The sequence below is a fragment of the Alexandromys fortis genome, unplaced genomic scaffold, assembly GCF_014885135.2.
Source record: "Alexandromys fortis isolate MF-2015 unplaced genomic scaffold, M_Fortis_MF-2015_v1.1 scaffold_2_26212498_36691700, whole genome shotgun sequence".
Lineage (NCBI taxonomy): Eukaryota > Metazoa > Chordata > Mammalia > Rodentia > Cricetidae > Alexandromys > Alexandromys fortis.
In genome coordinates this window covers 10464632-10479203 of record NW_026067931.1, presented here as the reverse complement: position 1 = coordinate 10479203, position 14572 = coordinate 10464632, and the positions used below count along the sequence as shown (strand labels likewise).

The window sequence follows — 14572 nt, the reverse complement described above, 5'->3', positions numbered from 1 at the left end:
ATCTTTATTTATTCTTGGTCTTTCAAGACAGGGTTTCTCTGTGTGAGTTCTAGCTGTCCTGGAACTAGCTCTTGTGGACCAGGCTGGCCCCAAACTCATGGAGATCTGCCTGCTTCTGCCTCTAGAGTGCTGAGATTAAAGGTGTTTGCTGCTACAGGGACTGTAGCATGGTATACCAGTAATCTAAGGGATAAACTGGTAGTTTCTAGTTTCTGGGATTACATTTGGAAAATTTCTAGCCCATCCTTCAGCTACTAAAGCCCTTCCTGGCCAGCTTTCTCTAGGGCTAGAGGTAGGAACCATCCTCTTGGAGCAGTCCTGTGCTAAGGCAGCATTAAGGTCGATGCTTACCTCTGGTACCCACTTCCCGACGAAGTAGCCAAGTTGGGAGAAACTCCCATGTGGTAGTACAGAATGCGACCTGCTCAAAGGCTGACATCTGGGGGCTAACTCTGCAATTACCCCCAAGCCAGAGGTTATAGGGGCCTAATGAAAGCTCAATACCTGGGACTTGATTATAAAAAAGTCATGTCTGAAGAAGGCAGTAGTTTTGGTGTGGCCCACCAGACAATCCTGGTGTTCTGTTCCCTACTTAGTTGACAATCATGAATCACATTTCAGGGTAATGTTTTGTAGAAATGCCAACAGTGTGATTCTAGGGTGTAGTTTTCTCGTTGGTTTCTGATTCTTGCAAGTCAGTTTTGTTCTAGGTTCAAGCTGACTCACAATCTGAATTGTCTGTTAAAGTATTTACCTCCTGTGACTGTCCATGTTACCATGGACAAGAATAGAAAGGACAAGCAACTAGACTCCAGTCTGCTTTTATGTTTTACTCACCCAGTAGCTTGTCTGAAAGACATTCTTAGGTCCCACCCAAACTAGTACTGAGATTCATCCAGCAAGCATAATCGTATACAGCATTTTACATCATCTTTTCACTAGGTGTTCATTTTGACTCTTTCCAAAGGTCTTAATTAAATGCAACAGCTCTTCTGTACTTCACAGCTTTTGTTAGCATCTCACATCTGGAAAGCTTCAAGTACAGTATGTTCAAGGTTTCCCTGCTTTGCGTTTAAAACTGGATGTAGTGGTGCATGCCTTTAATTGCAATCTATCAGGAGACAGAGGCAGGTGGATCTCTATGAGTGAGGCCAGCCTAGTCTACAGAGTGAGTTCCAGGACGGACTCCAAAGTGAACCAGAGAAACCCTGTCTTGAACCCCACCCCCCAAAATGAAAAAAAAAATGCTAAATTTAGCTTGACATTTAACTTGCAAAGTTTGTTTTTGAAGGTGGGATTTTCTGTGTAGCCCAGGATGCCCTAAACTTGCTCTGTAGACCAGACTGGCCTTGAAATCATGAGATCACCTGCCTCTTCCTCCCGGTGCTTATTAAATGCTTGTCACCATTCGCCCAAATTGAGTTTTAACTGTTTTGTTTGCATGCATGTATGTATGTACGTACATCATGTCTGTCTCATGCCTAAAATGGGTGTCTGATAACTAAACCTGGGTCTTTAGTCAGTGTAAACACTGAGCCATTTCTCTCACCCTGCTTTTTGATTCAGATGTTCTCTCCATGAAGAGAACTTCGTTGTACTTCCAGATTGGAAATGTTTTTAAATTCCTGATTACAGAAGATGTGATAGACCCACTGGCATGAAGTTCACATACTCTCACCCAGGTGGGTGCAGTTCCCTTTTCTGTCCTGGGCTCAGACCTACACTTTTGCTACATACCCATATATATTAATCATTTGCATATTTCAGGAACAAAGTAATAAAGTTATATTCTAAAAGCCAAAACTTTGAACTGAGAAAAAAAGGCCTACAGTGACACGTTAGAAACACTTTATAATCAGTGTATTAGGAGACAGTCATACATTTCAATAACTGCTTAAATTCTGATACCCAGATTTAAGCATGTGAACATGTGACTTTAAAACATACAACAAAGCTATTCATAATTTGCTATACTACCAACATTAAATTGCAATTACGTTGGAGCCTAAGTCAAATAGCAAGCCTTTCCTGGATTATACATGCAAATCACTTCCCCACATACAAGGTCTCTTCACTTTAATTTGTAAAATTACTTGGGTTTTCGAAGTCACTACCCAAGGGCTTATCATGGTTCAAGGAGAAGGGAAGAGAGGTGACCATGTTTTCTAACTGTGTATGTATATATATAATATATATATATCTTTTAACAGATGGCACAGCAGAAGGGAATGCAATCTAGAAGAGCAAGCCCTTAAGCAGTAGTTTATGATAAATTTCTTTAGGAATGTATCATTTCTATCACTAATAACAGGTGAAATTATGTATTATGCCACCTTCTAGTAATGGCTGAGGCAATACAATGCAGAGGCATCACAATTAGTCCACTTCATACAACTAGACAGACCAACATATCACTACTAATTGTTTTCTTTTTCTGATTACCTTAAATACAGAATTTTAATTCCATAGCTTCACAATTAAGGGTCATATAACACATACCTAGCATATCAGTCTAATGTACACAGCTAATATCAGTTACACAAGATATGACCTAACAGATGCTAGGGAACTTTTAAGTAGTTTTTTTACAAGTACTAAACTTCATCTTGAACATTGAAGTCATCATACATACAGGGCAAAGTCAGAGCTTTTATATTTGTGTTTATTCTTCATTTAACTTTTAAAACACTACTATAGTTGAATATTAAAACAAGAACAACAACCAAGTAGTGAGCATATTTGATTACAGTCCTTCCCACATTCACTACTGCATATAGAGTGACAAACAGTAACTGGCCCATTAAGAGGTCTGACACTGAACGCCACCTCTAGGGTGATGCTCATCGTCCTCATATGCTTCTCCATTATAATGACGCCGTCTTTCCTGATTTGGATCAAAGTCCACCAGTTCTACCTGATCCATTTCATCAGTCTCTTCTACTTCCTTCCTTTCAGGAAGGAGTTTTTCCAGCAAAGAAAGTTTATCAGGAGAGAGAAAGCCATTCTCAGGAAAGTTTACCTGCAAAAAAGAAATTGCAGCTAAGTCTGAGTCTATCATTAGATCCTTTAAGTACACTGGAACTATTCCTCCAGAAAACAAACAAACAAACAAAAACGTAATTACCTATTTCTTTAGGTACACCTCGCAATTTTGGCTTAGAACCAATCATTACTATTTTGCTTTTTCAGACATGTTCTCTCTGTGTAGCTCTGCCTCCCAGGTGCCAGGATTAAAGGCGTGCGCCACCACCGCCCAGCTTGGATGATTTATTCTTTACCCAATCCTCTCCAGTGCTAGAATTACATGGACATACCACCCAGGATAGGTGCTAACAGACTGTCATAATACTAAGAAGTAAGCCTTTCTGAGCCACGTCCCCCACCTTGGTCACCTGGTTTGTCAATTCTTTCTGGACAAAGGGAATAAATGCATTTGTTCACTCTTTATTAGCCATTATCAAATATCCTCGAGTTCTTACCTTAAACTCAATGATTAGACGTCCTTTTTCATATGGCCGACGATATATTGGCATACCTTCGTTCAGCACACATTTTATATCTCCATGCTTGACAATCTGACCTAAAGACATTGAAGCCAAATTCTTAAGTATGGTCACATTTGCATAAGGAAACACCTCTGAGCTAACTGTGGTCCAGCAACCCTGTTGCCTTCATTTACAGCTTTCCCAAGAAGAAATTGACATTTTATCCAAGGCCCCATAACTTCATTTCAGCCCTAGGAAGGAAAAGATGATTCTTTCCCCTCAGAAGTTCAAATAGGAAAACAGGTTCATCTAGTTATACCTGGATGAGAGGTGATGACTATGGTTCGGTTGTCAAGAGTGGATATTGGCTTTTGGAAGCCGCACAATGCTTCAACCAGCTGTATGTCCATACACATGAAAAGGTCTTCTCCTCGTCTACAGCAGTAAATAGAAGGAACAGTTATGTCTTTCAAATCACCAGATGACTATACACACCACACTGGGCAAACTTTGACAAACACCTGAAAGTTGAGATTTGTGGCCAGCTGTTTGCTGAATAAGCTACAAAATCCTACCTCAGAGCTGGGCACTGTGGTACAGGCCAGCACTTTAGAGGAAGAATGACAGGAGGGTCAAGGCAGGCATGCTTTGATCTTAAAACAATTTTAAATCTTTTTTGTTGTTTCTCTGGTGTAAAAGCTCTTGAAGCTCTTGCTACCCTGGAACTCCCTTTGTAGACCAGGATGGCCTCACAGAGATCTGGGATTAAAGGTGTGTATTACCACCTCTAGGTAAATCTGGTTTCTTAGGAGGGGAGAGAAAAACAAAAAAACATTGAAGCCAAAGGAAGCTAATACACATTTGTAATATAGGAATCAGGGTAAATGCAAACAACCCTGGGCTGATCTTAGATTATTTAGGTCAATTATGAATTTTTAAGGGACAATAAGAACTGCTTTGCTAGTACGTGTATTAAGTCTTGTGCCTAGTAACATCATGATAGCATCTTCTAATAGTTAATAGTCCCTCGAATTCATATTTTTCCAACATAAAATGAGCACCTGATAAATACCCTTTCTTAAATAGGCTCCTTCCACACATTTTCCCCCGACTCAATTCCAAATTGAGTTTGGAAATCTTATGCTTCAAGGTACAAATTCAGAGCTGGGCAGTGGTGGCTCACAACTTGATTCCCAACATTTGGGAGGCAGAGGTGGGCAGATTTCCATGAGTTCAAAACCAGCCTGGTCTACAGGAGCTAGTTCTAGGATATGCTCTAAAGCTACAGAGAAACCCTTTCGAAAAAAACCACCCCCCCCCCAATACAAATTCAGTACTACAGCCTTGAATATATATATATGCTTAACAGAGTCTCAAAATTTAATCTTATTGACAACTGAAACCATAAACCAAGGATGGGAAACTACTATCCAGAGACTGAAGGGGTAGGGTGGCGGCAAAGTTTGCTTGCTATCCATTTACAGTCAAAGAAAACATCTAGTCAACAATTTTGAAGTCAAAAGTTAAAATCTTGATTCTTCCAACCATTTACAACCACATCAGAGGTAATGAGTTTTAGATTATGTATACAGTGTTCTGTCTGAATATATGCCTGCAGGCCAGAAGAGGGCGCCAAATCTCAGCTGGTTCCGAGCCACCAATGTGGTTGCTGAGAATTAAAAAAAAAACCTCAGGCAGGACCTCTGAGCCATCTCTCCAGCCCCAGAAAATAAACTTTTATAGAACACATTATAGCTTGTTATACATACCTAAGTTATTTATTCTGTGTTCTCAAACTAGAACTCAACCAAATATGCAAGTTTGTTTGAAAGAGTGATTAAGTCTTTACCGTGTAAAAACAGCATGGTCCTTCTGGTCTAACACAATGATAATGTCTCCTGGCTCCAGTCCTGGCTCTTGGTCTCCTTCACCATGGAATGTTATCTTCTGACCATCTTTCATACCTAAACACAGATCGATTGTGAAGTTTTACTGATATCAGACACAAAGGTCAAAACCATAAAATCTACTGAAATACAGATATGGTGGTACAGCATATGCTAAGGACTTGGGTTCAACCTTCAGTACAATTCCTGCAACTTGTCCTTCTGACTTCTACATGCAGATTTTTTTTAAGCATCAAGTCCTTGTGGATGGCATCCAGTCCAGTTTGGCTGCACTTAAGCAGGCTATCACCACAAACAGTAGATGATACAACTCAACAAAGAATCAGGCTTCTAATTTCAGAAATTAACTACCTACTTACCTACATATCCATCTTAAGTCTCAACTTTCCCAAAGAGACATTTCATTCCAGTATCTGAGGATGAAAAATGCCCACGCCGGAACCCAACTGGCAACTGATAAACACTATTACCACTAACTTATTTCTATTGTGTAACACTCTGTAATTACTACCATTAAACTAAGCAGCTGTGACAACTGCTTTTGTTGTAGCAGCTGTATTTCTAGTAAGAAAACTACCAGTTTATTTAAAAATCCATAAATGAGTATTTGTCCCTTGAAGCCTCTCACACCTTCAGTTCTCATTTTTCCCGCGTCTGTTCATTTTGCTCAAAAACTATCTTTTACGATAGGTAGCTATGTGATAATTACTCAGTACATGCAAAGGCCCTGGGTTTGGTTTCTACTAGCCTCAACTCATTAAAAACAAAAAAGCTGTTAACCAGGCAGTGGTGGTGCACACCTTTAATCCCAATACAAGGGAGGCAGAGCCAGGATCTCCGAGTTCAAGGCCAGCCTAGTCTACAAAATGAGTTCCAGGACAGTCTCAAAAATACAAAAAAAGGTTGTTAGATTTTTATCTATTTTATTAAATACTATCTTAGCCCATATGGTCTATATATAAAATACTGAGTATATTCCTATGCAGCATATATTTTTTAATGTGTGTATTTACTGAGATTCCTACCTGTTTCTAATTCTGACTCACACACTTAGTTCAATGAATAATGTATACTTGTTCATGGAGGCCAGGAGAGGAGATCACGCGTCCTTCTGGCTCACTGAATCTAGAGTTAACCAGGTCACAAGCCCTAGTGATGCTCTCTTCAACACCTAGACCTCCAGGCCAGGAGTATACAGACTAGTAGTATACGGCCACACCTAGCATTTTTTCCCCTTTGGTGCTGGGAATTTGAATTCGGGTTCTCTCGCTTATACAATTGGTGTTATCTACCAGCCCAGGGCCTAAGTCTGGAGGGCAGGTTTATGATCCCAACACCAGGGAGGCAGAAGCAGCTTGTGCTACATACTGAAATCCTGTTGAAAGAAATTTAAAAACAGTGGCAATATGGGCAGAAGGCTAGGCAGATATCATGGTCTATGCTGTGGCCTGAAGCTACGTTGATGTACATGATCCCAGCTACATTGCAGAGCCCTGTCTGGATAGCCCCACTGCAACCAGTAGCCCCTGTTCAGTCTGTGCTCACATTCCCAAAGGTCACAAAGACCAAATAAGCTATGCTGGCAGTGATATCCATGACTGTACACACACACACAGGTAAGAAAGGATAGGGAAGACTCTGTGACAACGCTTACCCCCCCCCTGCAAATAGTAACAGCCTAAACAAGAAGCCATTAAAAAGAAATCTTAAAAACTGTGATAGGATGTTGGTAGGATGCTCTCCACAACAGATGGCTTCCAACAGGGAAGTGGTGTAGGAGGGCCTCTGTATTTGTGTTGCTTTCATTGGTGGAATAAAGAAACTGCCTTGGCCTTTTGATAGAGCACTACTTAGAGGTGGGCGGAGTAGACAGAACAGAATGCTGGGAAGAAGGGCAGTGTGGCAGACGCCATGCTTCTCCTGCCTGAGACTGATACTGCGGTAAGCCACGACCTCGTGGTGATAAAATTGGTTCCTCAGGACTACACAGAAATCCTGTCTTTTTTTTTTTTTTAAAGCTTTTTCTGTTTTGAGACAGGGTTCCTCTGTGTAACAGCTTTGGCTGCCCAGGAACTCTATACCAGGCTGACCTCAGACTTAAAAGAGATCTGCCTTGGCCTCCCAAGTGCCAGGATTAAAGGCATACACCACCATGGCCTGACTGTTTTTAGGTTTTTATTTTTATATGTTTTTTCTCAGTATATTTCTTATCGATTCTTTGGGGACTTCACATCATATACACTCTATCACATTTGTTTCCTAGTCCTTCCCTGTTCTATGACGAGTGGGCCCACCAATTGACTGCACTGGGTGCAGTGGCGCACACCTTTACTCCTAGTAGTTGGGAGGCAGAGGTGGGCAATCTCTGTGAGTTCAAGGCCAGACTGGTCTACAAAAGTTCCAGGAGAGCCAGGCTACACAGAGAAAACCTGTCTTGAAAAAACAAACAGGACTGATACTCACACATACTCTTTAAAGATGTGTTACACTAGGACTGTAGTAACTGCACGTGTAACAAGTCAGCAATCTAAGTTTTAATGAGCTTATTCTTTCCCTCACACACATCCCCTAAGAATGTGCCAGTGTAACTTCTCTGAGACAGGACAATTAGACTTCAAAGAACCGATTTTGGATAAATTGACCTTTAATTGTTGCCACTTAATTAGGATTACTCACATAACCTAAAAATAGTTTTAAAAATAATTGTAAATGAGTGAGGGGCTCATCAGGCCACACACTCTCTACACAGTTGTTTACTGGAGGGGGGGGTTTCATTTCTTTGATGGTGTAGCCACTGAAAAATTACCAGTAAATAATCCCCACTCATGCTCACAAAGCACTCCTAACCTAATTACACTCAGTGTATCAGTCTACAAAGATGAGAACATGACAGCAAGTGCTACAGAAGAGAATGAGGAATGGGGTGAACAGTAACAAAACATAATATGAATTGTCAGAATAAAAATATATGATTCAGACTAGAGTGTAGATCGGAACTTACCTTTATCAATATGAACTTCTAAAATCTTCTTCTCTCGAACTATCTTTCTTCCATTGCAGCTTTTACATCTGTCTTTAGGACTGATGCGTTCTCCATGACCCTGGCATTCCATGCACACTGACTGCATTTGCTGGACCATTCCTGGTCCGATCTGATGAATCCTTATTTGCATGCCAGTCCCACGACAGTTGGGACAGCACTCTACTGCTCCTTTCTTACCACCTCGGCCTGAAGAATTTCAAAATAAACTTGCGTTATGAACTTAGCAGAGACCGAGTCTAATTCCTTAATATTTTCAAGGGCTTATGGACTGCTGTCCAAAAATGTACAATTCAGACTCTAAAAGGGCCATTTCAAAACCACAAGGTTTAAAAATACTCTTCTTTGGAAGTTGGGGGGTGGGGGAAACAAGGTAAGCAAGCTCTAAAACTGTAAATCTCATCAGGTGCCAAGGAGGGTAAGAAGTCTTGCCTTTTGAATTTGTATTTAGAAATGGAGGCCAGCAAGTGTTTGTGTTGGCTAGATATGATAATACCCAGGAGTGTCAGAGCATGTATTCATAGGATTTTGGTTGAAATAAAGGGGTGGGAATGGGAAGGAAAAGCAGGGCATATGAGATGACTCACTTATGAACATTGGCTGCGGGTACAGAGGAGCTGGGTTTGATGCCCAGCACCCAAACGGTGGCTCACAACCCACAACCCCCTTTAATTCTAGTTCCAGGGGATATGAAGCCTTCTTCTGGCCTCCATAGGTACTGCACGAAGCAGTACAGAGAGATACACAAAGACAGGCAAAACACGGTGGGGTGGGGGACAAGTGGAGGTGGAGTGTCATGACTTTCCAGTTAGAGCTCAAGTAGGCAGGCCTAAAAGTGAAGATCTCTGCAAGCACCTTCAGAATTTGCACTCTCTTGAGAGAACACTTTAAGGAAGCAGCGAGTCTGGCAGTTAATTAGAAGACTGTCCTCTTCTAATTCCAATAGCACCCCCACCCCAGACACCAAGCCTGACCAACCCCAGTTTGATTATTTTAGCCTGCATGGTTGAAGTAGAAAACTGATTACTACAAGTTGTCTTTTGACCTCCCACACAGACAACACAGCATGCATATGTACAAAGTTGTGTTTAAAAAAAAAAGTGCTACTTAGGATCTTTATTACAACTTCTTGTAATAAAGAAGCTGATGTCAAGGCCTCATCCCTGGAGAAACATTTTCTTCTATAATACAACCACTGAAGCCAACTCTAATGGGACTCACTGAGCCATCAAAACATAGGCATACAGAGTACTAAGGAATAAGGAATAGTGGAAGCTGAACAAAAGAGCAATGATGAAAAATACATTATATACATGCATGAAAATGTCATGATAAAGATGGTGGGAGGTTCAGCTTTTAGTGTAGCATCATTTTTGTCTATCCAAAAAGTGAGGCATGGGACCAGGTGTAACCCCAGGATTTAGAACACAAGTCCAGCCCAATCTATAACGACCGTATCTCAGGAACCCAACAGGAAGAGCCCTCACCTTCACATTTGTCACAGATCACATTCTTCTGCAGAGCCAGTTTTCTTGTTGCACCATTATACAAGTCTTCTAAGGTCACTGAGAGCTGATGCACAACATTTTTACCTGGAACAAAACACTACTCATTAAATGCTTATGTGTAATGTTTGTTGAAGGCACTATAAAAAGGGAAAAGGAAAATCTAATACCAGCCTCAAACTGTAAATTTGTTGAGCTATAGTCATATACAACATTCACCCAATCACTTGATTCTCAAACTGAACTATATCATAGATAAGGAAACCGTCAGAGATTCATCTACCTAATGACACAGAAGAGGCTGCCTTAGAAATGCAACAATTAATACTCCCCTTAAAAGACACTCAATGTTCAGGCACATTTCACAATAAATTCAAAGCATGTATCCCTTTGAAGGTTTCACTTATTAGGTATTAAGCAACATGGCCAGTTACTTCATCCAAACAGTAAATTCTTTCTCATCAAGATTGGCTGGAGAAGCCAATATTGAGACACTACTGAAATAGCAATTCTTACTTCTGTTTTCAATAGGTCCTACTGCTAGGCTAGTACTGGTTGTTTCAAATGATAAATTTCTTATGCCTTTTGTAATAGAACAGATCTTTCTGTAACAATGGGCACATTTTATGCATTCAATATAGCAACTACTAGTCATAATTAAGGAACACAACTTTATTAAGTGTGGCGGCTACCATAGCTGGAGAGACTCTTTTTCCCATCTTAAATTAATCTGAATTTAAAGACCCACATTTGGGTGGTGACTACAAAGGAATGCCATGTATAATTTACCTCCTGCAATGGGAAATAGGTTATTGAGATCACTTAAGGACAACTAGGCTATGGAAATAAAATCATTTATCTATGGTTAATAAGTTCCCAGCTAGTGATCTTTCCACCAGGACTTTATCCACCACAAAATAGCACTGCCCAATGGCTATCTGAATGAAGTTTCACTCCTTTTAAGTGAGGTGGTGTCAACAAATCCTTCTTTTAGCTTCACTTTGGGTTTCTATTATCATAAAGAGAACATGTTAAGTAAGTAGGCTCTACCAAGTTGAAAGTTGCCCCTTTCTCAACTTTATACTGGGTATAGGAAAGGAAAAAACACAAAGCTTCTGGAAACTGACCAAGTACACTTTCAAAGCAGCAGGAACAAAACCCACTCAAATTATATTAACTAAGCCAAAAAGGCTACTGGTAACTTCTCAGAAGCCCCTACCATCCTTACAAATGTTTTATGGCTAACAATATTTTTAATTTTAATTTGTGTGCATACATGTATATAAGCCCAGAGGTCGGAAGAGGTTATCAGATCCCCTGGAGCTAGAGTCACAGGCAGTAGTGAGCCACTGGATGTGGGTGTTGGGAAATGAAACCTGGATCTTTTGCAAAAAATACAAGTGTTCTTAACCACTGAACCACTTCTCAGGACCACAGCTTTCATTTTCAGTAAATTCTTATAAAAACATAGTAAACAATTTCTCAAGTCTTCCTAAACCTTTAGAAGGGCAAAGCGAAATTAAATGGCCTGCCCACCTGTTCTATAACTGTGTCTCTCCATCAGCTTGTATAAATTGTATTGAGAATGAAGTACTATTTTGATCTCCAATACTATCTTCCCAAGATGCCTGTCTGGCCCACAGACAACTTTTTGGTTAAAACATTCCATGCCTAAATTGAGTTAGCAAAGCTGAAGCAAGATTAAACAGGCAGCAGGCAGGTCATCTGGAGGCAACAAGCTGTGTTTTCAGTCTTGGTTTGCTGCACAAGCTTGCTAAGCTTTAGTTTTTTTCAACTCAACTTCATCTTTAACCGACAGAGGCCACTGCACTTACCACTATGTTTAGGGGCAAAGGTTATCGCCCAAAATGTGTGGCTCAGAAGCCCAGTTGCTGTGCTTTGTTACCTGACTGTTGGGAATCTGTGGAGTTGGATACACCCACTAGATTGGCTTAGCTATTTTGATCACGTAAAAATCTCAATTATAATAAGAGCACCAGAAATCAGAGGCAGTTCACGAACCAACATGCATTATAGGGGAATTCAGTCTTTCACCGGCAGCTACTCCACACTCTGCTCAGGTAAGCTAGATTTTCCTTACCTCTCCTTTCTCTCTGCATCCTTCCTCCTCCTCCAAAGAACATATCAAAGATATCCATGGGTGAGCCAAAACCACCACCTGCTCCACCCTCTTTGATCGCCTGCTCTCCTCCTTTATCATATAGCTCCCTTTTTTTGGAATCAGCAAGAACTTCATAAGCTTGAGAAATCTGTTTAAACTGTTGCAGAAAAAGAAATCCCATTAGAGACAGTCACAAAGCACAGCCACTGCATTAGGACGACCTTGACTTTCAGGCCCCAGCAGCTACACACAAGGCAACACTGCTGAGCTGCTTTGAGAATGTACTTGCCTTTTCGCCTTCATTTGGATTCTTATCAGGGTGGTACTTCAAGGCCAATTTTCTATAAGCCTTTTTCAATTCTTCCTGGGTGGCATTGGGTTTGACCCCCAAAACATCATAGTAAGTGGTTTCTTTCACCATTTTTTACAGCCTGAAATCAGAAAAATGGGGGCGTTTTAAACCAGCTTTTAATTTTGTGCAGAAAATTCACCTGCCTCTGCCTCCTGAGCGCTGGGTTAAAGGTGTGCGCCACCATGACTGGCTTTTAACTGGTAATTTTTTTTTAACAAACTACCATCACTAAAGCAATCTGCTCTTTGCCATATAAAAAACACAGCTTCCCTAAACGTCGTAAAAGCTAACAATTCCGATACGATTCTGCTGCAAATTCTAACAGATTAAATACAAACTTGAGGGGACCCGAAAGCCTTTCTAGCAGCTGGTTCCTTCTCTCCCGCACCACCAGATGTGTGTGAGATCGGGTTTCTTCCGGTTTCCTTTCCCCAGAGGTTGTGCTAGGAACCCAGAGCAGCACCGATAGGTTCTGTCCATTGGTTAGCACGTTACCATTGCCTTTGTACAGCTGATAAAGGCCCTGCACTCGCCGGAAGAGACAGCGGGCTCCCGGGGGTGGAGGAGTGGCTTACGAGTCCAGCTCCAAGGAGCAGGTGCCCCGGCGCCGGCGCCATCCTGCCCCTGTTCGCCGCTTACCCGCTCTCGCCCCTCGGGCCCGCGAAGTCGACTTCGCCCTCTGGGTTTCCCCGGCACCTGACGCCGACCGTTAAGGTTTCCTTCCTTCCTCCCTCCCACCCAGATCGAAAAGGCGGAGGGAGAAGGCCTCAACAAAGAGAGGGAGGAGAGCCAGGAGAAGCGCCAGCCGCAGCCTCCGCCCGGCTCCTCCCGCAGCCCCTCACCCCTGCCTCGGTCCGCGCGTGCGCAGCGCTGCCCACCCGGCGCGGGCGGACGGGCGAAAGGGGTGCGCAGCGAGAGGCGTCTGAGGCGGGCGCGAGCCTGGCTCGGCCTCAGGCTTCCTCGTGGCGTGCGTGCGGGCGGGCAGGGCGCCGAGCATCCCGGCCGCCTTCCGAAGACAGAGTCCGGCTCGGGGAACCGGCAGCCCCCGCCCACGCGGGGCTAACCGCCTCCGGCTGCGCGGCTTCCCCGCTTGTCTGGCGTCCAGGCCGCGCGTCGCGGCCGAGGGAGGCCCGAGACTCACCGGTGAGCGGGCCGGTGCCGGAGAGCCGTAGCACAGCGCGGTTCGGGCGGACGCCGGTCCTCCACCTCCCACCGAGCGTTCTGGAAAGTTCCGCCCGGCCCGCCGCAGCCGACCTCTTTTGTAGCCGAGCCCGGCCGCGTCACTCGCCGGAAGTCCCACCCCACGCCGCTGCCACCGCCCCTCGGTTACCTGGGCAACGGCGCGGGGGCGCTGGGGCGGCAGGGAGTGGCTACGCCCAAGGGCCTTATGGGGGTAGACTCCAGCCCCGCTGGCGGAATCTTCTAGAGGTTTTTCTTTACTGCCGGAGCGCAGAGTGCGGAAGTCTTGAGGTGGAGAGGTCCGATCCCGGAGCCCTGGGCTTCCGAGGCTGCGCCTGTTCCCGACAGTGCGACCTGTGGGAACCCAACCCGAACCCCACCCGGAGCCTGATTTTCTGCAGTCCATTAGCTCTGAGCCCTGCAGGCAAGAAATGCTGAGCAAGGCCGGCCTAGTCGCCAGACCAACCTCGCAGGCTTGGGATCTGGTGGTTTCTCCCGGGTACACATCTGTCAGAGGTTTTTTTGGAAAAGCCCAGGCTGCAGATCCTTCTAGCTCCGAAGCCTCGCGTGGTGGGAACCTGGGACTGCACCAGACAGAGAAGCCTTTGGAATGCCTCCTGCAAACTAAGGGCCATGGACTCTTTTAGTCAATCTTCCACCCAGTTTGGCTGCAGAATAGCAGCCCAAAAGAAATTAATTTCTTTAGCTAGTCGTCTTAGTTTTCTGACCATCTTTAGATTTAGTCAGCAAATCAAAATCTGTAGTTGACAAAGTGAGTCTCGGGCTTTCAAAGGACAGAATGAGAAATGGAGTGTGTTTTTCTTTTTTTTTTTTTTTGTTTTGTTTTGTTTTTGTTTTTCGAGACAGGGTTTCTCTGTGGCTTTGGAGCCTGTCCTGGAACTAGCTCTGTAGACCAGGCTGGTCTCGAACTCACAGAGATCCATCTGCCTCTGCCTCCCGAGTGCTGGGATTAAAGGCGTGC

At 43.3% G+C, this 14572-nt stretch overlaps 1 protein-coding gene across 2 annotated transcripts; it reads right to left on the bottom strand.

The window, feature by feature from the left end:
* On the bottom strand, nt 1-13711 carry Dnaja1 (DnaJ heat shock protein family (Hsp40) member A1). Of its 2 annotated transcripts, none has more exons than XM_050145465.1 (9): nt 13553-13711; nt 12349-12490; nt 12039-12216; nt 9920-10024; nt 8394-8621; nt 5335-5449; nt 3805-3920; nt 3480-3580; nt 1-3019 (listed from the first exon to the last, which is right to left on the bottom strand). In XM_050145465.1, the coding sequence occupies exons 2-9, from the start codon at nt 12478-12480 to the stop codon at nt 2801-2803; spliced, it is 1194 nt and encodes a 397-aa protein (XP_050001422.1). In that variant the 5' UTR covers nt 12481-12490; nt 13553-13711; the 3' UTR covers nt 1-2800. The 2 variants fall into 2 exon arrangements, with proteins under 2 accessions (XP_050001422.1, XP_050001423.1); XM_050145466.1 differs by lacking the exon at nt 13553-13711 and adding an exon at nt 13051-13198.
* Nucleotides 13712-14572: the final 861 nt, after the last annotated feature.

Coding starts and splice junctions, on each gene's coding strand:
- Dnaja1 (XM_050145465.1), bottom strand. CDS start 12,480: ATGGTGAAAGAAACCACTTACTATGATGTTTTGGGGGTCAAACCCAAT. Junction 10,025..12,038: donor GATGCAGAGAGAAAGGAGAG/GTAAGGAAAATC, acceptor GTTTTGTTCCAG/GTAAAAATGTTGTGCATCAG. Junction 3,581..3,804: donor AGTCATCACCTCTCATCCAG/GTATAACTAGAT, acceptor CAATGTCTTTAG/GTCAGATTGTCAAGCATGGA.